General features: G+C 40.0%; 1 protein-coding gene across 1 annotated transcript in view; it reads right to left on the bottom strand.

Moving 5' to 3' along the window:
• The window catches only part of LOC136322700 (histone-lysine N-methyltransferase PRDM9-like), a 40,398-nt gene that overhangs the window by 2,290 nt on the left and 15,430 nt on the right, over positions 1 to 22,678 (bottom strand). The window contains exons 4-8 of the mRNA XM_066254593.1: positions 11,963 to 12,026; positions 10,436 to 10,537; positions 9,962 to 10,233; positions 9,526 to 9,593; positions 7,161 to 7,354 (exon numbers count right to left, since the gene is read on the bottom strand). Of these exons, the coding sequence (XP_066110690.1) occupies positions 7,161 to 7,354; positions 9,526 to 9,593; positions 9,962 to 10,233; positions 10,436 to 10,537; positions 11,963 to 12,026 (700 nt within the window). The remainder of the gene's footprint in view (positions 1 to 7,160; positions 7,355 to 9,525; positions 9,594 to 9,961; positions 10,234 to 10,435; positions 10,538 to 11,962; positions 12,027 to 22,678) is intronic.

Below are 22,678 nucleotides of genomic sequence, written 5' to 3' on the forward strand. Positions count from 1 at the left end.
GCTTTTTGAGGACAAAAAGAGGAGGATGAAGAAGAAGAATAAGAAGAGGAGAAGAATAAAAAAGATAAAAAAAGAGAGAGGCATTTATTCATTGTTCTACCTAGACATGCAGTCATTGGTCATTTCTTGTATGTGCCCTGACCTTGGTATTACAGGTTGGAGCTCTAACCAACTGAGCTAACCAGCCAGGTCCCCCAATCATACTTCTTACATGCCTGACTTCAATCCCTCTCCAGCTAATTCATAATCCTCTTTCACTTGGAGATAAAGTAATCTCTGAGAGGATTCCCACTGAACTGTATTCTCCAAAATTAACAAAGCAAAACTTAAAGAATAAGACACGCTATAGCCAAGAACAGCACCATCATCCCACCTCACTCAGGAAGGTTTCCAGTATCTCAGCTCAGATCACAGCACTGCATTGCAGACTTCTGGGTATCTATTGGACCTCTGCTGTTACCCTATATGCTAGACAGAGGTGCCCTCAGAAAACAGGCCCATGCTAGTTTTCCCAGTGGATAGAGTGTTGGCCCAGCATGTGGACATCCCAGTTTCAAAATCCGGTCAGGGCACAAATGAAAAGTGACTATCTGCTTCTCTTCCCCTTCATCTTCCCCTTCTCTCTCTCTTCCCCTCCCACAGCCAGTTGCTTGATTGGTTCGATCACCAGCTCGATAGTTTAGTTGGTTCAAGTGTTGAACTCAGGTGCTGAGGATAACTCAGCTAGTCTGAGCATGGACTTCAGACTTGGGTTGCTGGGTGGATCCTGGTTGGGGCACATTAAGGAATTTATCTTTCTTCCTCTCACTTAAAAAAAAATTAAAAATTTTTAATTTTTTCTATCATCATAGAAAACTAAGTTTAGTGTGGTGTTAAAAGGCTATCATGTTCCTTGCTTATTGGTTAATGGCAGTTTTTTATTTCACCTGGTGCCTGGGGAATGGCAGGAGCAGTGAACAAACAGAATCAAAAGGGCTTAGGAAATGTTTGGCTTGTCAAGAAATATTTGTCCTAGAGAGACCTGAAGATCGCAGCAAAGTAGGCAAATGCACAGACTCCCAGCTCACACCACCAAACTGGATTACAAATTAATTTAAGATCAGTGTGAAAAACCAAATCTGGTTTAAAAACCACAAGAACAGCTCTAAAAACTAAGGAGCAAAGAACAAGCCACACTGTGCCTGGTAGGAAGTACCAAGGAACGGTGAGTCTCCCCTGTTTAAGGGAACAAAGGGATTGTGAGGCTGAGAGCACAGAAGGGTTCTCATTCCAAGGAAAAGAGTAGTAAATATAGCTCACAGCCACTTGCCTGGGACCTGGGAATGAGGTGTGTTGAAAGGGCTGCCTTATCTTCCAAAAGGAAAGAGGGAAGAGTGACAGACAGTGACTGGCATAGGAATGCATAGGAGGACCTGAGAAGCTGACTCATTCAGTGCTGGAGTAGGCTGTAGCTGGGGGAGAGGTTTACCCTTCCACATAAAACAAAACAAGTGGTTCTGGGTCACCCATCTCAAGATATCTCTCCAGCTCCAATCAACACAGGAAGACAAAGCTGAAAACAAGAAGTGGGGAGGAGGGGCAGTAACCCAGATCTCCATGGAGATCTGAGATACACCTCCCCTACTGAACCTGAGAAAACACCCTGACCCCAGAGAGAGAGTAACGGGCAGATCAGGCCTTCAGAGTCTCAGGTTACATCCACCACATTCCTGGATACAGTTTCAAATAAGCCCCCTGCTGAGATCAGTAAACAAGACTACCACTGAGATAACTCAGAAGAAAACAAACAAATCAAGACTTCAAAATGGCTCAACTAGAAAAGCCAAACCTGACAGTGGATTACAAACGACAGCTGATAACAACCCAAGAAGACCTAGGAATAACACAAATAAAAGTCGGAGGCAGACAACACCAAACCTAGACTCAAACAGCCCTACAAAAAACACACCCAAACACACAGACATAATGAGAAGACAGAAAAGTGCAATCCAAATAAAACCACAAGAGAAATCTCCAGAAAAGAAACTGTGTGATATGGAAATAACCAAACTGCTGGATACAGATTTTAGAATAATGATTGGTAGGATGCTAGGAATCTTAGAACAACAATGGATGTTGTTCTAAGGTCATTACAAACACCTAAGGAAAGAGATAGCAAGTATAAAAAAGGACATTGAAATATTTTTTAAAAATCAGTCAGAGGTGACAAGTACAATATCAGAAATAAAGACCACAATAAAAGGAATTAAAAGCAGAATGGATGAAGCTGAGGATCGAATCAGCAAGTTAGAAAACATGATAAATAAAGGCATGGAAGCAGAGCAGAAAAAAGAGACTCAAAAAGTCTGAGGTAACTCTAAGAGAGCTCTGTGATAACATGAAGAGAAATAACATCTGCATTATAGGGGTTCATTGAGAAGAAGAGAAAGAACAAGGGATAGAAACTATATTCAACAAAGTCATAGCTGAAAATCTCCCTAAATTGATGCAAGGAATAATTTCACAAGTTCAAGAAGCACAGAGAACTCCATTAAAGAGAAACCCCAAAAGACCTACACCAAGACACATCATAATTAAAATACCAAAGTTAAGAGATAAAGAGAAAATATTAAAAGCTGCTAGAGAAAAAAAAGACTATAACCTACAAAGGAGCCCCCATAAGAATGACATCCGACTTCTCAACAGAAACACTTGAGGCCAGAAGGGAATGGCAAGAAATATTCAAAGTAATGCAGAACAAGAACCTACAACCAAGACTACTTTATCCAGCAAGGCTATCATTTAAAATCGAAGGAGGAATAAAAAGCTTCCCAGACAAAAAACAACTCAAGGAATTCATTACAACCAAACCAATGCTGCAAGAAATGTTAAGGGGGCTGTTGTAAACAGATCAAAGTTGGAAAAGAATATAGCAAATAAAGGGAATACACCTTTAAATAAGAAAATGGCAATAAACAACTACATATCAATAATAACCTTAAATGTAAATGGAATAAATGATCCAATCAAAAGACATAGGGTAGCTGCGTGGATAAGAAAACAGGACCCATACATAAGCTATCTACAAGAGACACACCTTAGAACAAAAGACACACATAGATTGAAGGTAAAAGGATGGAAAAAAATATTTCATGCAAATGGAAATGAAAAAAAAAGCTGGGGTAGCAATACTAATATCAGACAAATTGGACTTTAAAACAAAGACTATAGTAAGAGATAAAGAAGTGCACTACATAATGATAAAGGGAGCAATCCAACAGGAAGATATAACCATAATAAATATCTATGCATCTAACATAGGAGCACCTAAGTATATAAAGCAGACTTTGATGGATATAAAGGGCAAGATCAACAGCAATGCTATAATAATAAGAGATTTCAATAACCCACTAACATCACTAGATAGATCCTCAAGAAAGAAAATTAACAAAGAAACAGCAGACTTAAAGGACAAACTAGATCAACTCGATTTAATAGATATCTACAGAACCTTTCACCCTAAAGCAGCAGAATATACATTCTTTTCAGTGCTTATGGTACATTCTCTAAGACAGACCACATGTTAGAACATAAAAGCAGTCTCAACAAATTTAAGAAGATTGAAATCATATCAAGCATTTTCTCTGATCACAATGACATGAAACTAGAAATCAACCACAACAAAAAAACTGAAAAATACTCAAACACATGGAAACTAAACAGCATGTTATTAAGTAACGAGTGGGTTAACAATGAAATCAAAGAAGAAATAAAAAAAATTCCTAGAAATAAATAATAATGAGCAAACAACAACTCAAAATTTATGGGACACAGCCAAAGCAGTCTTGAGAGGGAAGTTCACAGCACTACAGGCATTTCTTAAGAAGCTTGCAAAAGCTCAAATAAACAACCTTACCCTTCATCTAAAAGAACTAGAAAAAGAACAGCAAGTAAGGCCCAGAGGTAGTAAAAGGAAGAAAATAATAAAGATCAGAGCAGAAATAAATGACATAGAAGCTACAGAAAAAATACAGAGGATCAATGAAACCAAGAGCTGGTTCTTTGAAAGGATAAACAAGATTAATGAATGTTTAACAAGATTCACCAAGAAAGGAAGAGAGAAAACTCAAATAAATAAAATTAGAAATGAGAGTGGAGAAATAACAACTGACACAACAAAAATACAAGATATTTTAAAGAAACACTATAAAGAACTGTATGCCAAAATATTAAACCACCTAGGTAAAATGGACAAATTCCTTGAAACATATAATCTTCTAAAAATCAATCTGGAAGAATCAGAAAACCTAAAAACACTGATTACAACAAAAGAGATCAAACAGCTCCGAAAAAACAAAACTCCTGGGCCGATGGCTTCACTGGTGAACTTTTATCAAATATTTAAAAAAAATTAACTCCTATCCTTCTCAAGCTATTTCAAAAAATTCAGGAGGAAGAAACACTTTTAAGTTTCTTTTATGAGGCGAGCATAATTCTGATTCCAAAACCAGGCAAAGACAACACAAAGAAAGAAAATTATAAGCCAATAAGCCTGATGAATTCAGATGCTAAAATCCTCAACAAAATATTAGCAAACCAGATCCAGCAATACTGAAAAAAATCATACATCATGATCAAGTGGGATTTATTCTGGGGAGGCAAGGATGGTAACAACATTCTTAAATCAATTAATGCGATTCACCACATTAAAAAAAGGAAGGAGAAAAACCACATAATAATTTCAATCAATGCAGAAAAAGCATTTGATAAAATCCAGCACCCATTTATGATCAAAACTCTTAGCAAAGTGGGAATACAGGGAACATACTTCAATATGATAAAGGCCATTTCTGACAAACCCACAGCCAACATTATAATTAATGGATAAAAATTAAAAGCAATTTTCCCCTAAAATCAGGAACAAGGCAGGGGTGCCCCCTTTCACCACTCTTATTCAACATAGTACTGGAAGTCCTAGCTACAGCAATCAGACAAGAAGAAATAAAAGGCATCCAAATTGGAAAAGAAGAAGTAACACTATCATTATTGGCAGATGATATGATACTGTATATAGAAAACCCTAAAGTCTCAGTCAAAAAATGACTGGATGTAATAAACAAATTCTACAAGATGGCAGGATATAAAATTAATACACAGAAATCAGAGGTATTTTTATACATGAACAATAAACTGTCACAAAGAGAAATTAAGGAAACAATCCCCTTCACTATCGTAACCAAAAAACTAAAGTACCTAGGAGTAAATTTAACCAAGGAGGTTAAAGACTTGTACTCAGAAAATTATAAAACATTGATAAAAGAAATCAAGAAAGACACAAACAAGTGGAAGCATATACTGTGCTCATGGTTAGGAAGAATAAACATAATTAAAATGTCTATATTACCCAAAGCAATTTATAAATTCAATGCAATACCAATTAAAATACCAATGACATACTTCAAAGATATAGAACACATATCCAAAAATTTATATGAGATCAAAAAAGAACATGAATAACCTCAGCAATCTTGAAAAAGAAGAATAAAGTGGGAGGTATCACACTTTCTGATATCAAGTTATACTACAAGGCCATTGTACCCAAAACAGCTTGATACTGGCATAAGAACAGCCATATAGATCAATGGAAGAGAACAGAGAACTCAAAAATAAACCCACATTTTTATGGACAATTGATATTTGACAAAGGAGGTAAGAGCATACAGTGGAGTAAAGACAGTCTCTTTAACAAATGGTATTGGGAAAACTGGAGAACTACCTGTAAAAAAATGAAACTAGACCACCAACTTACACCATTCACAAAAATAAACTCAAAATGAATAAAGGACTTAAATGTGAATTGTGAAACCATAAGTATACTAGAAGAAAACTTAGGCAGTAAGCTCACCGACATCTATCATAGCAATATCTTTGCTGATTTATCTCCACAGGCAAATAAAATAAAAGACAGGATAAACAAATGAGGCTATATCAAACTAAAATGCTTTTGCAGAGCTAAAGACAATATGAACAGAATAAAAAGACAAACCACACAATGGAAGAACATATTCAACAATACATCTGATAAGAGATTAATAACCAAAATTTATAAAGAACTTGTAAAACTCAACACCAGAAAGTCAAACATTATCTAATAAAAAAATGGGCACAAGAAATAAATATACACTTTTCCAAAGAGGACATACAGATGGCCAATAAACAAATAAAAGAAATGTTCAACATCACTAATCATTAAAGAAATGCAAATTAAAACCACAATGAGATACCACTTCACACCAATCAGAATGGCACTCATTAACAAAACAACACACGATAGGTGCTGGCAAAGATATGAAGAAAGGGGCATCCTCCTGCACTACTGGTGGGAATGCAGACTGGTGCAGCCACTGTGGAAAAAAACAGTATGGAGATTCCTCAAAAAATTAAAAATGGCCCTGCCCTTTGACCTAGCCATCCCACTTATAAGAATATATCCCAAGGACACCATATCACCGACTAAAAAAAAAATGCACCCCAATGTTTATGGCAGCATTGTTCAGAATATCAAAGATCTGGAAACAGCCCAAGTGTCCATCAGTGTACGAGTGGATTAAAAAGCTGTGGTACATATATACAATGGAATATCATGGAGTTATGAAAAAAAATGAAATATTACCTTTTGCAACAATATGGAGGGACCTCGAAACTATTTTGTTGAGTGAAATAAGCCAGGCAGAGAAAGAAAAATATCATATGACCTCACTCATTTGAGGAATCCAAAGAATAATGAGAACTGAGGAACAGAATTGAGATAGAGGAGGGATCAAAGAAACCAGAGGAAAAGAGGACAGAGAAAGGGGTGATAGGATGGGATAAACCTGAAGGAAAGGGGGGAGGGTGCTGCCGGGAGGGGGACAAGGGAGATGTTGAGGGGAATGGGGGGAGGGGAGATGCATTCGGGGTCACCCTAGAATATATGTAATTAATTAAATTAAAATAAAAAGAAAAAAAATTAAAAAAACTAAAAAATATAAAAATTTCTCCTAAGTATCAAAGGCAGATGAAATGAATCCTTAATTTCTGAACCATCTGATTCAAAATCTTACTGACTTTAGAGTATACCATGAACATTTCTAAGGTGAGTTCTCTTTTTTCTTTCCATTTTGAAGAATGGTTGTGCCCACCTCTAGCTGCTGAGAGCTCTCTCTTCTGCTTGCTTCTGTAGTTGATGCCCAGCTTCTGGCCATACTCGTCACCATACCAGACTAGCAGCTCACAGTCTGTCTTGATGAGCTGGCAGGTTCGATAGAAAATCTGCCTGTGATACTGAAAGGCCACCAGGTTCTGCTCTTCATCATCCCGGGCACAGTTCACATACCTAAGATTGAGGCAGGTTAGAGAAAAGAAACCCACAGATGATGAGTTTCTACTACCTCTCAGATCCATGTCCAGCTCTGAACCTGACACTCAGGCTCTGATGTCACCCACTCCCACAGTGCTCCCGGAGAACCTTCTGTTCAATGTCTGAGCCTGTCACAATGTCATACTACTTTCTATCTTCAGGTCCTGCTTACGGTGCTCATCCTGCCTAATACCATTTTCCAAAGCCAATTTTAGATGTAACCTCCACCCTGATTGGCCATAAAACCCAGTGACCTCTAACTTCTCTAAACTAACTCAGGTCCTGTTTATATCACAGAACTTGATACTTGATGTAGGACTCTGTGTCTAGATTAGTTCACATCATTCAATACTCAGCCTAAGTTCATCTTTTTTGAGAGGCCTTTCTCCATTCTTCTCACATTTTATTTAGGTAGCATTTGATGCCTCACGCAGGTTCCCCAAAAAACTGGAGGTCTCCCTGCCCCACTGAAGTGAGAAATGGGGAGGCAGATAGATAAACTCCTGCATGCAGCCAACCAGGATCTACCTGGAATGTCCACCAGGGGGAGATACTCAGCCCATCTCAGCATTGTGCAGCTGCAACTGAAGCCATTCTAGCACCTGAGGCAGAGGCCATTGAGCCATCCTCAGTGCTCAGGCCAACATTGCTCCAATATAGCCTTGGCTGCGGGAAGAGAAGAGAAAGAGATGAAGGAGAGGAGGAAGGGTAGAGAAGCAGATGAGCACTTCTGTGTGCCCTGGCTGGGAATCAAACCCTGGACTTCCATGATTGGGCTGATGCTCTACCGCTGAGCCAACTGATCAGAACTTGGAGGTCTCTTTATCTTATCAAAATCATTCAGAGCAATAATAGCTTATTCACATTCTGTAGCCTCTGGTAAAAGAGCCCCTAGGAAAGTGGCGAATGATCATTGCTCTGCAGGCTTCAGAACTCAGTTCTAGTTATAAGTGAGGCTGGGATAATTTGCTGCCCTCACAGGTTTAGGCTATCCTTGGTTTAGGTATCCTGGCACTGTGCACTTCTCAAAAAATAGGAAAATTATAGTTACACATTTTTAAAATCAATTGTTTTACTCTGTCTGCAATTCATCCTCCATAAGAAGATGGGTTATATAATGTTTTAATAATGAATACCTTACTCTAAACTGGAATATAGTAAAAACTTGCTTAAATAATGTTCATTAGATCAATTAAAGTGTAATCCAGGATCTCAAAATTTTTTTCCAGTGCCTAAATTTTGTCTAGCATAGAGATTTATATTTTCAGGACATATGCTATATTTTTATCTCTTTTTTTGTTTGTTTGGTTTTTAATTTTTTTTTCATTTTTCCGAAGCTGGAAACGGGGAGGCAGTCAGACAGACTCCCGCATGCGCCCACATGGGATCCACCCGGCATGCCCACCAGGGGGCGATGTTCTGCCCCTCTGGGCATTGCTCTGTTGCATCCAGAGCCATTCTAGCGCCTAAGGCAGAGGCCACAGAGCCATCCCCAGCACCCAGGCCATCTTTGCTCCAATGGAGCCTTGGCTGCAGGAGGGGAAGTGAGAGACAGAGAGGAAGGAGAGGGAGAGGGGTGGATAAGCAGTAGGGCACTTCTCCTGTGTGCCCTGGCCGGGAATCAAACCCAGGACTCCTGCACGCCAGGCCGATGCTCTACCACTGAACCAACCGGCCAGGGCCTTTATCTCTTTTTCATCTAAATACCTCTTGCTTTGAAAGAGCAAGAGGAGAAAAAAAAGAGAAACAGAGAATTGAGGGAGACCACTGAGGGACTGGCACTATGCACTTCTCAAAAAATAGGAAAATTATAGTTACACATTTTTAAAATCAATTGTTTTACTCTGTCTGCAATTCATCCTCCATAAGAAGATGGGTTATATAATGTTTTAATAATGAATACCTTACTCTAAACTGGAATATAGTAAAAACTTGCTTAAATAATGTTCATTAGATCAATTAAAGTGTAATCCAGGATCTCAAAATTTTTTTCCAGTGCCTAAATTTTGTCTAGCATAGAGATTTATATTTTCAGGACATATGCTATATTTTTATCTCTTTTTTTGAGACCATGATGAGAAGGTAAGATGTATGGGCCTGAGAGGGATGAGTGTTCTCCATGACTCCCTGAAACTTCTTGGCCTTACCTCATCCAGTTGGCCCAGGATTCATCCTTTGCATTCACGTACTCATGGCAGTTTCTCCCTTTGGTGATCTGCATTTCAGGAAAAAAATATAAAGGCTTTTTTTGGATGTGGAGGTAATTTCTCTACTGTCAACAAAGCTCTTTCAGTTTGCATGCATTGCTACTCGTGACCACATGATACTTTCTTTACTCATTACATCTGAGTTGACCTGTCCACTTAGGGCTGCAAGGAGGCATTCCTTTGTGTCTGTACCACTTTGCTCCCACTTAACCTGTGATCCTCAACAGGAGCTCCATGGTCTACAAAGTCCACTCAGTACCCAGAGATAACCATATTGTCTCCATCCATGTCCTAGTATGTAGAAGGTCAGGTCTCACCAAGCTATGGGAGGGATGTGGGAAGTCACAAGACAGGGGAAGAGGTAAATACTTCTCACCAGCCAGGAGTATCCGTTGTTGCCTGCCTCTTCATCTTCTGTGATCTGGCCCTTATAAGGGCCAAAGTGCAGACCCACTGGCAGAGCAGATGCCTCATTCCACACTCCAAGATCAGCTTCAGGAATGCCCAATGGTCTGATTCTCAACCCAGGGGGCAGAGTGAGGGCTGTGTGGTTCAGATGCCCCTTATCCACTGCACTGTCTTTTACAAATGTAGGAGGCCCATGCACATCACAACTGTCAATGAAGTAGTTCTGACACTTCTCACAATCTGGGGGTGAGAGCAACAGGGATTAGGGAAGGTTTAGTGCATGTTCCTGGTCATATAGAGCTTCAAAGGGAGTGCAGGCACTCACATCATTGAGCCTCAATTCTGTAGTGTAGATCCATAGGGGAATGGAATTCTCTAATGACCGAATGACCAGATGAAATTATTGTATGAACAGATAACATGCTTTGTGAGAGTCACTTACAGAGGTAGTCATCATCCTGGGGTTCGCTGACCTCTTGGTGCACTTGGCCTTTCCTTTCTTGTAGGCTATACATCTTTACTTCAGTCTCCTTTCTCCTGAGTTCTAAGTTGGAGAAGAGTAAGTTTGGTGAAGTCTGGAGTGTTAGTCCCTATTTTGTCAAAAAGCACATAATGTCCTCCCATCAAATTATCATTCATCCTTCTTTGCACTCTGGTATTTTCTTTTATCAACTATTGGCTCAGAAATTCTCTATAATAGTAAACCTCTACACTGACTACAGATGGTCAATTCAAACTTTGTTTCTAGATCTTCCCATTATGAGGTTTAATTTCCCAACTTTTAGTTATTCATAAAATATATATTTAGGGCACAGTATACGTAAGGTATTAAGGAAAGGCCTAGTATACAACACCAACAGGGTATGGTTGCTAGTATCAGGGGTGTATTTATTGGACAACATGAAAATGTCAGTTTTTTTATATTGAATTTAAGTCCTAGACTGTGGCTCAGTGGATAGAGTGTTTGCCCATTGTATGTCCCGGGTGTGATTCCGGTCAGGGTACATAAGAGAAGCAACCATCTCCTTGTCCACCCCTCCCTCTCCCAGTTCTCTCTTTCTTTCTTTTCTGCAGCCAGCAGCTCAATTGTTTCTAGCATTGGCCCTGGGCACTGAGAAAGCTTGGTTAGTTGGAGCACATCATTCTGAGGTGCTAAAAACCAGCTCAGTATTCAGAAATTGGGGTAGATTCTTGTAAGAATGCATATGAGTGTCAGCCTCACTATCTCCCCTCATCTTACCTAAAATATAAACAAATACATATGCAAATAAATAAATTGAATTCAACACTTTCAAAGAATATATGCATGTATCTTTACCTTACTCGTTAGTATTCAAGAGCTCAGAGAATTTGTAAGATTTGCCCAAATCTTCAGTGTTAAATTCACTCTGAATTTAGTAGAGCTTAAATCCAGGCCTATCCAAAGTCCACCCCACATACCTAGGTCATACTAATTAGCCTTTCTAGAGGACTCAGAGGAACTGAAATCTACAAATGATTTTCTCTTACCCAATTTTTAACTAGAGTGTTTTCCAGACACATTGAAGAGATGTCTGACACAGGGCCTGATACAATGGTCCCTGGCTCACAACCCCAGCTCCCTTAATCACCATGTTTAATCCTTTCCCATGTGCAATGTGGCCGGTACTGCCCAGACAGCCCTGTTCTGAAGCACTGCTCATCGGCCAGACCTTCCTCCTCCTCTTGTGATGACAAGTGCTCTGAATGAGTTATTTCTTATGTGCTAATTTTATACTTCTATACCATTCCTGCTCATGAACACATCTATAAATATGTGTAATTATTTACGCATGGAAGCAGTGTAGCAAATCGCCCCTTACTGCACAATGCACTGTTTCCATCGCGCTTGTTTGCTAAATGCAAGCTCTGTCCCTTGTTAGCTGTTGAGACACTGGGACCTGACCATTGTCAGTTTCAAAAGGGCAGCGCCATGCCTGTGGCCCCTCACCTTGTTGCCTCCTAGTCCATTCTTCATGCGAGTCCTCAGTGTCCACCACCAGGGTTTTGGTGACCTACAAGCAGTAAACCATAAAAGCAGTTAGAGGGGCTTTAAGACCTTGGGAGGAACAAAATCCTGGTCCCCAAAGTGAATCACTTGAAGGAGCAGCCCCCACTCAGGTGGGCCTGCCGCCCACAGTTCCCACATCATGGTTTCCATGCCCCGTCACCTGTGTGCAGCAGCGAGTCCTGGTTCCTCACCACGTTGGGGCAGCACGCCTTCTCCCCGTCACCCAAGGCAAAAACCCCTCCCAGGAGAAGTAGGCGCGGATGTCCCTGAAGTCTTCAGGGTCCTAGGGGGAGACACGGCCACGTGACTGCGCAGCAGCCAGCAGAAAATGCCACTCACCCTGCTTGGTCTGTTAAGCCTAATCCAGAGAGACTCAAAACATTGAAGACATGAACAAAATTCGTCGATTTCACACCAAAGCTTTACATTCGAGCTTAGCCAAGCAGCAGCAACTTTGAAAGAAATCTGAGGGAGAGCGCTGGCCCTTTGTTTTACCTAGTTTTTATAGTTTTGCAAGTGGGAAGTACAGAAGCAAAAATTGCAATTAGGTGCCCTTTACCACTATTAGTTATAGTCATATGCCCTTTAACATGATAGGACCACGTTCAATTTGCAAGCCATACATCATTTTGGAGAAAACAAAATTTATAAGTCTACACAATGATAGAAAGATGTCTCTTTACATATTAAAAGACATTACTATATTTTCTAATGTTTATCCACCATCTCTTTGTCCAGAGTCACACATCTTAACTACATGCATTCACATAGGAGAGGTAATTTTCATGGGGAAAAATGCCCATAAATGGCTCATTACTATAAGAAAAGGTTTATTTTGGCTTTTCTCTCCTTGCACCTGGCTAGCCATTCACCCCTTTCCCCACAGTTGTGGTGGAATGTCAGGGAATCCATGGTTTCCTTCCCTTTGCATTTACAATACAATGCCAAGGGCCATCCTGGTTTTATGCCAATCACACAGTACAGAGATTATTCACAGGATTTCTCTGCACACCTTAACCCAAATTAATAAATTGTTCTTTAAGTCTATTAAAATATTAATATTGATTCTGTAGCTTTTGGTAATTTACAACACCTGTGGGTGAGGTGGCGCAGTGGCTCCTCAGGGCTCCTCAGGCCCAGGCTTCCCCCAGCCCACTGCCCACCTCTCCCTCAGCGCCCCACCCCCACCCCACACAAAATCCCGTCTATGTCTGTGCTCCGGCCACCCCGCAGGCCCAGCCCCGACGTGCCTGAGCGGGAGATGGCGATGAGGCTGACTGCTTGGCCCACGGGCACACATTCGCATGTGCGTGTGCTTGCGCTGGAGTGTCCCAAGAGGGAACACGTGGGGCCAGCTCCAGGGAAGCAAGGACCAGCCAGGCCAGGGACTCCAGCCAAGTCAGTGACCTCCTTGCTCAAGCCAACCACTTGGGCTTTAAGCTAGTGACCTTTGGGCTCAACCAGAGGCCATGGGGTCATGTCTATGATCCCACGCTCAAGCTGGATGAGCTTATTACATTTCCTTGTTGTTCAGGCGCTCTCTTGAGTTCCTCTATTCTACTCTCAAGTTTATCGAACATCGTTATAACTGTTTGCTTTGAATTCTTTATCTGTCCAACTAGAAAGCCCGGTGGTCATAAGAAATGACCACTGTTCTAGATATTATAAATTGTAATTAAAATGATTTGTGCAAAGGTGTCTGCTAATTCAAACTGAATTACCCAGGGCAGGTGGCGAGGACGCCCCTTTGCTTAGTGCCCCACTGGGTTTCCCCCTTCTACTTGCTTAATTGCTTAAAGTAGAGTGCAATGAAGGAAACCACTGGCGGTACATTTCTTAAGAGCCACCGCTAGCTCAATAAATAAAGTTGATTTAAATAATAAAATGTTATTTCACATGTCAAAGATCTCTTTGTACACAACATTTCTTGTGTAGATCTTTCCATCATTTTTGCATTTTGGTCAGCATTACTCTGTCATTTTTTTGCATTTCTCTCCTGCCTTTGTTCAAAGGACTCATTTTGTCGAGACAGGCTTTATTGTCTTGCATCTGAGGCAAGCCTTGTTTCTCTATGCTCATCAGTCTCATTTTGCTGAGAAAGATGCATTTGCTCTGCAACTGAAGTAAGCCTTGTCTTTCTCTGCTCAGTGGTTTCTTTTTGTCTAGAAAGCCGTTTTTGTGCAGCTTTAGCTCCTTTTCTCTCCTCTTCAGTGCTGTATTTTCTAGGAGGCATTCTTAAAAGAAATTACGTTAAGACATAGTTTTTATGTAAAACAGATGATTGTCAATGCAAACAAATGTTCACCTTCCCCGACCCGCTCAATTTGTGTTCAGCCATGGCAACTTCACCCCATTGGCTAGTACAGTTACACAAGCAACCAATAAGCTATCGGTGACAGACACTTAAGCCACATATAATAAAGATTACCCATCTCCATTTAATTAGGACATTTCCCCTGAGTTTTTTTCTTGTTCCTTCATTGGGGGTATATATTCTTCTGTCTCCCCATTTTGTTTGACTTTCTGGTTTTGTTCCTTTGAATAGAATGAAATAGTCATCTCACTCAGTCTTGAAAAAGTTGTCTTTGTTACATTGTGTGTTGAATAGTTTCAGCCTGCTGGTTGTAGTTGGGGGGAGGTGCATGCAGTGCCTGTCCTGTCACCTGGCCTCAGTGGGTTCTGAATGGGCCACCTGGGTGTGTGAGCCTCGTTGCCCATTTAATCTGGGCAGGGCTCCTGGTGTAAAAGAGGCTGCATGGTGTGTGCTTTGCGTGTTCTGTTTTAATTATCTGTTGTCAGAGCATGGTCTACACTGGGTTTCCTGATTGCTTTCTTGTATCTCACCCCCATTAGATCCACCCTTTGTCCTGGTGGGGTAGCCTGGGTGCACACACAGCCTTAATTTATTCATTCTTCACCTTTTCCGGGCTTGGCAGCCCTGTGCACATGCACAGCATTGCCCCCCTCACTCCACACTGGGCCACAAGGTTTTGCTAGCTTTGTGCTTTCTTTGGGTAGAGCAGCCCAACCAGTGCGAGCAGCAGCACCTCCCAATTTCTGCACTTTCTCTGATCAGGCAGTCCTGTGTGCAGACCATAGCCCATTTGCTGGCTCCCCATTTTCTAGGAGGGGTAATGCCAGTAGTGACCCACTATCTCTGCACTTTCTCTGGATCATATAGTCCTGCAGCTGGTACCAGTGTTTTGCTAGCTCTGCACTCTCTCTAGGTGGGGCAGCCCCATATGCACATGCAGCTCAGATGGCAAAGTGTCACCCTGCCATACCTACCTGCTGGATTGATATTTGGAAAGAAAAGCTGTCTTTATACAAGCTATGCTGCCCTCATGATTCTGTTGTGTTTAGCTCCAGGAGATGTGGCTGGGGATGTGCTGTAGTGCCCTGCGGGTGGCCATAGAGCCTGGATGGAGCTCCTGTCTTGTATTCACATGTCTGGGAGATGTAAACAGTGGCGCTCACTGGTCTCTTTGGTCCTCGAGCTGATTCTTCACCTCCTGCAGACTCTCCTGGTTCCTCAGCCTTCTCTATGCACCCTCTCTCTCTTTCTCTCTATCTTGTGCAGAAGCTGTTTGTTTCTCAGTTGTCTTTCAGGAGGAATTGTTCTAAGTAAAGGGGTACATTGGATGGGTTTGGGGGAGGGTGCAAGTTCAGCATCCACATGGGTCACCATCTTGGACCCACTGGAGAGTTCTTAAATAAAGTCTGATATTGGCTGCAGCAACAGACTTCTGCTCTGATATGCTTTTATTCTTTATAGTCAAATATCTATACAATTATTGAGACATTGGTTTTCCCTCTGACTTCAATTACTTGTTGCATCCAGGAGTATTTTATTTTCACCTTGTATAGCTTTTTTCTCCTGTGAGGATGGGCATAACTTCCAAGCTTCTTACTTGTAAAACCAGAAACAGAAACTCTTGTGTTAATCACTTTTTATCTCTTGGCTTCCTGTTCCCTATTTGTAAAATAAAGGGATCAAATCACTCCGTGGTACCTAAACTCTCCTCTAGCTCCAGCATTCTGTTCATTCCATAAGCACTAACTTGCATGAATGACAGTGCCAATTTGTGACATTTGCTACCATTCTACAGGTAAACCTGCAGGTGGACAAAAAGAGGCACATTATTTTCAAGTTGTCCCTTAATTATGTTTATCAAATCCAGGAAGTTCAGGAGTTCAAGAAATTCAACATTGTGGAGCATGTAAGTTCCATGTATTCTTTAATGCTGTAAAAATATTTTCTGAATGCTTGGTAAATACGGAGAACTTTTATCATAAACTTAGGATCTCAAAGAATATGAATGTGTATAATTATGATGAATCTCTCTCTTTCCTCCCCCATTTTTTCTCTCTAGCTATGATTTGTTTTTCTCTTTATTTCTTTCTCTCTTCCTCTTTCCCTCCCTGGATTTCTCTATCACCCTTGTTTTCATCTTGTTTACCATCTTTCCTTTCTGCCGAGCTCATAAAGCCTTTGGAAGTGCCCACCTTATACCAGGCACTGTGCTAGGAACTCATGTCCCTGCACTCAATGACTTCCTGTTCTACTATCTTTATTTGTAACTTTTTAAATTTAAATCTCCTTAATTTATTATAAAATATGATGTGCTTTGATTTGACAAATATATTGAATTTTACCAACTTTTTTATTATAAAAAATATACTCTTATTGCAAAAATGCTAAAAAATGATAAGAAAAACAAAACAAATTTTTCATAATGAGATATTTACTGTTAATATTATGACATTTTCTTTCCATATTCTCTGTGTACCTATTATATTTCTCTATATGTACCCAGGTAGATTGGGTGTGTGTACATCTGTGTGCATAGATGTGCATTGCACATAAGCATATCTCTGTGTCCATGTGTGTCTGTTATTTGTGTATATCTATATATGTATATAAATGAGTATTTATTCACTCTTCCAATAAACACTTATTGTATTTCTATTATGTGCCAGGCACTGTGCTTGACACTGGTTGCCTATAGTGAATGAGACAGACTCACTTTCTGTCTTTATGAATACTATGCTGTCATGAGGTAGACAGAGGGAATGAAAAATATACATAAATAAAATAATTATAAGTTGTGACAAGCACTGGATTTGGCAGTGCAATGCCTTTGGTCCCAGTTTTGATTGATCATGGCAAGGTCCAAATTCTCAGCTTCTTTGAAGGCAGAGCTGAGACCTAAATCTTGGTCCTTCAGCAATGCATGTTCTCAGCTATAAAACTGAGAAAATTTACAAGTGAAGAAACAAATACCCTGGGAGGTGTTTTGTGACCAAAATATCCTAGCTTGTATGTGGTGACCCAGGCTCAGATAAATTCTGGACGCCCAGAGCTTAGCAGGTTTCACAGTCTGGACTGCTACCATGGCAGAAGAAAGAGTGCATGTTAGGAAAGGGGTCACTTTGTGCTAAACAATTAGAAATAGTGTTTACATCCCTGACTCTCAAGAGCAAAAAAAGACTTCTAGTGTTGTTACTACAGCAGATAGATTATTATTTTATTTTTTAAATTAACTCGTTTTCTCTAGTACTTTTTTTTCCCAAAAGACAATGGCTTGCTCTTACCAGAGAGCTCAATAGGTTAGAGCAGGGGTAGTCAACCTTTTTATACCTACCGCCCACTTTTGTATCTCTGTTATTAGTAAAATTTTCTAACTGCCCCCCAGTTCCACAGTAATGGTGATTTATAAAGTAGGGAAGTAACTTTACTTTATAAAATTTATAAAGCAGGCCCTGGCCGGTTGGCTCAGCGGTAGAGCGTCGGCCTGGCGTGCAGGGGACCCGGGTTCGATTCCCGGCCAGGGCACATAGGAGAAGCGCCCATTTGCTTCTCCACCCCCACCCCCTCCTTCCTCTCTGTCTCTCTCTTCCCCTCCCGCAGCCAAGGCTCCATTGGAGCAAAGATGGCCTGGGCACTGAGGATGGCTCCTTGGCCTCTGCCCCAGGCGCTAGAGTGGCTCTGGTCATGGCAGAGCAATACCCCGGAGGGGCAGAGCATCGCCCCCTGGTGGGCATGCCGGGTGGATCCCAGTCGGGTGCATGCGGGAGTCTGTCTGACTGTCTCTCCCCATTTCCAGCTTCAGAAAAATACAAAAAAAGAAAAAAAAATTATAAAGCAGAGTTTCAGCCAGTTAAAGCATATAATAACAATTACCAAGTACTTTATGTCAGATTTTTGCTGTTTGGCAAAATAAATCTTTATAAAAAAAACTTACTATAGTTAAATCTATATATTTATACTTTGCATACATAGAAATTACATTAGTTAATTGAATTATTAGTGGGATCCCTGAGGCTGATGCTGGGAAACTAAATATTGAATATCTGGTCCAATATTTGTGAGGAGCAAACAAAGGTCTCCCTTTTCGGAAATTTAGGTGGTTTCTTTTGTCATAATATGATTAACAGCACTAAATCCTGATTCCACAAGATATGAGGTAGGGAAAGGTATCAATAAACTGAATACCATTTTCCACATATTTGGATATAAGACCGGCATTTTTTTATTTTGCCATGGGTTTTCATATCTACCACTATCGAATTTGTTTACTTTCTTCATCATATCTAGTTTCTAACAGTTCTTCTTGGCAAGTTGTATCAGCCTCTTCAATATTTGCAGTAAAAGGATTTTTCATCCAGTCATATACCTTCAATTTCAAAATATCTTCAAGTTGTTTTTCCATGTCCAATTTAAGTTTGTTGAGGTGGTTACTCAATCTGTCAATATCATCTGGAGTTACATCATCTTTTATAGATGATAATTGAGGAAACTGATAAAATTCTCTCTTCAATAGGTTATAATGAAGTAGTTCAAGTTTGTCAATAAATAATAGCACAATATTTTGGCAACCTATAAGAGTTTTATTAGCTCCTTGAAGCTGCAAATTGACATCATTAAATCTCTTGAAAATATCTGCCAAGTAAAAGGCATCATTTTTTACTGTTTTTAACTGTTGACACAAATTGGTCTATTACTTTCAAAAAAATTGTATGACACTATTAAATAATCCTACAAATCTAGCCAAAGATGTACCCTTTGACAGCCAATGAACTTCTGTGTGCAAAAGTAACTTAATAAAATCTTCATTATTGTCCTGGCAAAGCTGCTAAAACATTCTATCATTCTTTGCTTTGGATTTGATGAATTTAATGATGAATGTAGTCTTGTACTTAGATGTTTTTCTACAAGATGTTGTCCATGTACCACACAATGAATACATAAAACATTTGGCACTTTCTGCTTCAAATAAGCAACAAATCCACGATAGTGGCTTACCATTGATGGTTCTCCATCAGTAGCACATGCAACAATATTATTCAAAGGAATTTTTTTTTTGTAAAGTATGTTCTCACAGTATTAAAAAGAGATAATTCTTTTGTATCTGTGATTAGATTTATTGAGAATAGCATTTCTTCTCATAATATATTGTTTTTATCAAAATAGCGTACATATGCCATCCATAAAGTATCATAATCTGCAATGGTAGATTCGTCCAATTGCATGGAAAATGAAGAGTTTTGGAGTATACTTATGTTTGTTTTCAATATTAACTGCCATTTTATCAATTCATTGCTTTTAATGTGCTATCACTTAGGGGCAACTTTTTAAAATTTGAGGTGTATTCTGATGCATTACTGTTGTGATAAATTCTTTTATAGAAGGTATTATTACAGTTTCTCCAATATTATAGCTTTTACCACTCTGCAATTATTTGTGAAATGAGATAAGTGGCAATTAATCCATCTTCATTCATTGTACATTGTTTCTCCAATGATGCAACAATAGTTGAACAATTTTGAAATTTTTTATATATTTCCATAAAATAATATGCAATGTGCTTGTCCTTGTCATTTAGATGCTTTGTAAAAATGTTATCACAATCAACTTGACTTCATTGCCTCATTGGATAATGTTTTATGGCACAATATACACATGAATGTTTTTTATTTGCCAGAGATTTTATGAAACGCATCTTCAGATACTCTGGCAAATAACTGCATGCATTTTTTTTTGAGGCATGGGCTTATAATATTTCACAATATTTTGTTTGAAACTGTGCTTGCTCTCAGAAATCTAACTACATACTGACTTTAGTTTTGATTACGTAACAATTTAGCTTCACTTACAAAACGTGAACAAAACTTATGTGTTTGAAGTCTGTTGTGTGGTCGCGATGTGACAAGTGTCATGGCTGAGCGAGATTTTGTTGAGACGAGACTAAGTTAGTGAGTATCCATGGTTGTGCATTTTGTAAAATTTTATGTAGTGAGTGTTGGCCAATGGCATCACTTCTTTGTGATTGGGGCAAAGTAGCAAGACATCAGATAATTTTGGCAGTCCAAGGGTTTTTTTTTGTTGTTTTTTAAAATTTTTTTATTTTTATATTCATTTTAGAGAGGAGAGGGAGAGAGAGAGAGGAGAGACAGAGATAGAGAAGGGGAGGAGCTGAAAGCATCAACTCCCATATGTGCCTTGACCAGGCAAGCCCAGGGTTTCGAACCGGTGACCTCAGCATTTCCAGGTTGACGCTTTATCCACTGCGCCACCACAGGTCAGGTGAAGGGTTTCTTTTTAGAATGTCACCCTATTACCCTAAAATCCTGGAATTGAGATGAAAATATGAGTTAATTGGTGTCTCCATTGTCTGGCAGTTTCTGTCATAGAAAGAAGTGTTGAACCATGGAGTTCTTTGTCTCTGCTACGGGGTAATAAATGACAAACTGCTAGTTTTGGGGAGACAATAGTGGTCATAAACTGCCCGGGAGGCAGGTGTGAACCCAGGATTAGGTACCTGGCCACTTGCGGATTTGGGGCAGGTGGTTGTGAAAGAGGTTGATCCAGTCCTAATAAAAATGCCCTGTAACAGAGTCTAACCGCTGATCTTGACTGGTCAATAGTTAGTCAATTAGTATGTATTTGTGGTGCCATTTGGTTGCTCTGCTACCACCCACCATGAAAGCTGGAACACCTACTAGTGGGCAGTAGGGGCCAGGTTGACGACCACTGGGTTAGAGCATCACACCCATACACTAATGTCATAGGTTTGATCCTGGGTCATGGCACATACAGAAAGAGATTGGTGTTTCTGACTATCTGTCTGTCTCATCTCCTTCCTCTCTCTAATATTAATAATTAAAATAAAAAAATAAAAAATGACAATGGCTTTTTTTGGTTGTTGTTGCAGCTTAAATTGGATAGATCAGGGGTTGGGAACCTATGGCTCATGAGCCATATGTGGCTCTTTTGATGGCTGCATTTGGCTCGCAGACAAATCTTTAATTAAAAAAAATAACATTAAAAATATAAAACATTCTCATGTATTACAATCCATTCATTTCCTACCACTCATGTTCATGGTTGTGGGTGGCTGAAGCCAATCACAGCTGTCCTCCAGGACAACACCAAATTTTTATTGGATAATGCATAACTTACACAGGTCATTGTATGGCTCTCATGGAATTACATTTTAAAATATGTGGCATTCATGTCTCTTTCAGCCAAAAAGGTTCCCGACCCCTGCCTTAAGCTATAAGGACCATGCCTGATTACAGCCTGTGCCCCACACCCAATGCAAACTATAAGCTGCAAACATATACATCATATTTACACTTATTTGACCCACAACAGCAAACTTTAAAATTACATAACCCATGTTTCCTACTCTCATAACAGTCAACCTTGAAATCAGTATTAACAGATAAAACAGGAAGTCCTTTTACTTAGTTATTAAATACCATTTTAAATAACCTGAAACATATGTTGCAATTGGAATTCTAAATTTTTTTCAACTTAAAGATAATAATAAAATAAAAAACAAGTAAACCTATGGTGCCCTGACCAGATGTCTCAGTGCATGGAGTGTCCTTCCTGTGTGTCAAGGTTCTGGGTTCCATCCCAGGTCTCAACACCTAAGAGAAGCAAACAGGAAGTTCACAACTAAATGGAACAACTAAGTGGAGAAATAAGCTCATACTTCTCTGTTGGGCAGATAAAATATATTATGCTCACTTTGTTAAAGATGGTGCTGCCCACGTGGAAGCCATCGCCCAGGTGATATTAATGTGCATTGGGGGCAGGCTGTGGGCAGGCAGGATTCTTGTAGCCTGGGGTTTGGTTTTAGGACTAAGCCTTTCCCACCTTTTTTGATGTGGGGTGGTGCAATCCCATCATGCCTCAGATAGGTGACTTTGTATTAGAAACTTCCCAGTTTTGTATATTGGATTAAAAGTTATGAATCTACACTATAAAATGGGGCCAGAACAGGAAGTTGCTCTCTGGGTTCCTGAGATTAGCACTGGGAAGCAGAGAGAGCAGAGCAGAGAGCAGAGAGAGGCCACATGGAGGAGGCCAGTTGAAGCAGCCAAGATGGCGGAGTATTGAGTGATGTAAAGCCAGTGGCCAGGGCCACCATCACAGCAGCCTGGCCCGTGCAGATTCGCATTGGATTCGGACAGTTGGTAAAGAAACAATGGAGCCAAACACTGGTGGGCCATTATCTTTAATTCTAGCTTGCACCTGGTGGGCAAGTAAAAACACACACTGGACTCCAAAGCCCACTCACATTCAGTGCTCACAAAGCTACTGACTTATCCGAGTTTTCCTGAATCAAAGGTTTCTAGCTCACC

This window comes from Saccopteryx bilineata, chromosome 2 (genome assembly GCF_036850765.1).
Source record: "Saccopteryx bilineata isolate mSacBil1 chromosome 2, mSacBil1_pri_phased_curated, whole genome shotgun sequence".
NCBI classification, from domain to species: Eukaryota; Metazoa; Chordata; class Mammalia; order Chiroptera; family Emballonuridae; genus Saccopteryx; species Saccopteryx bilineata.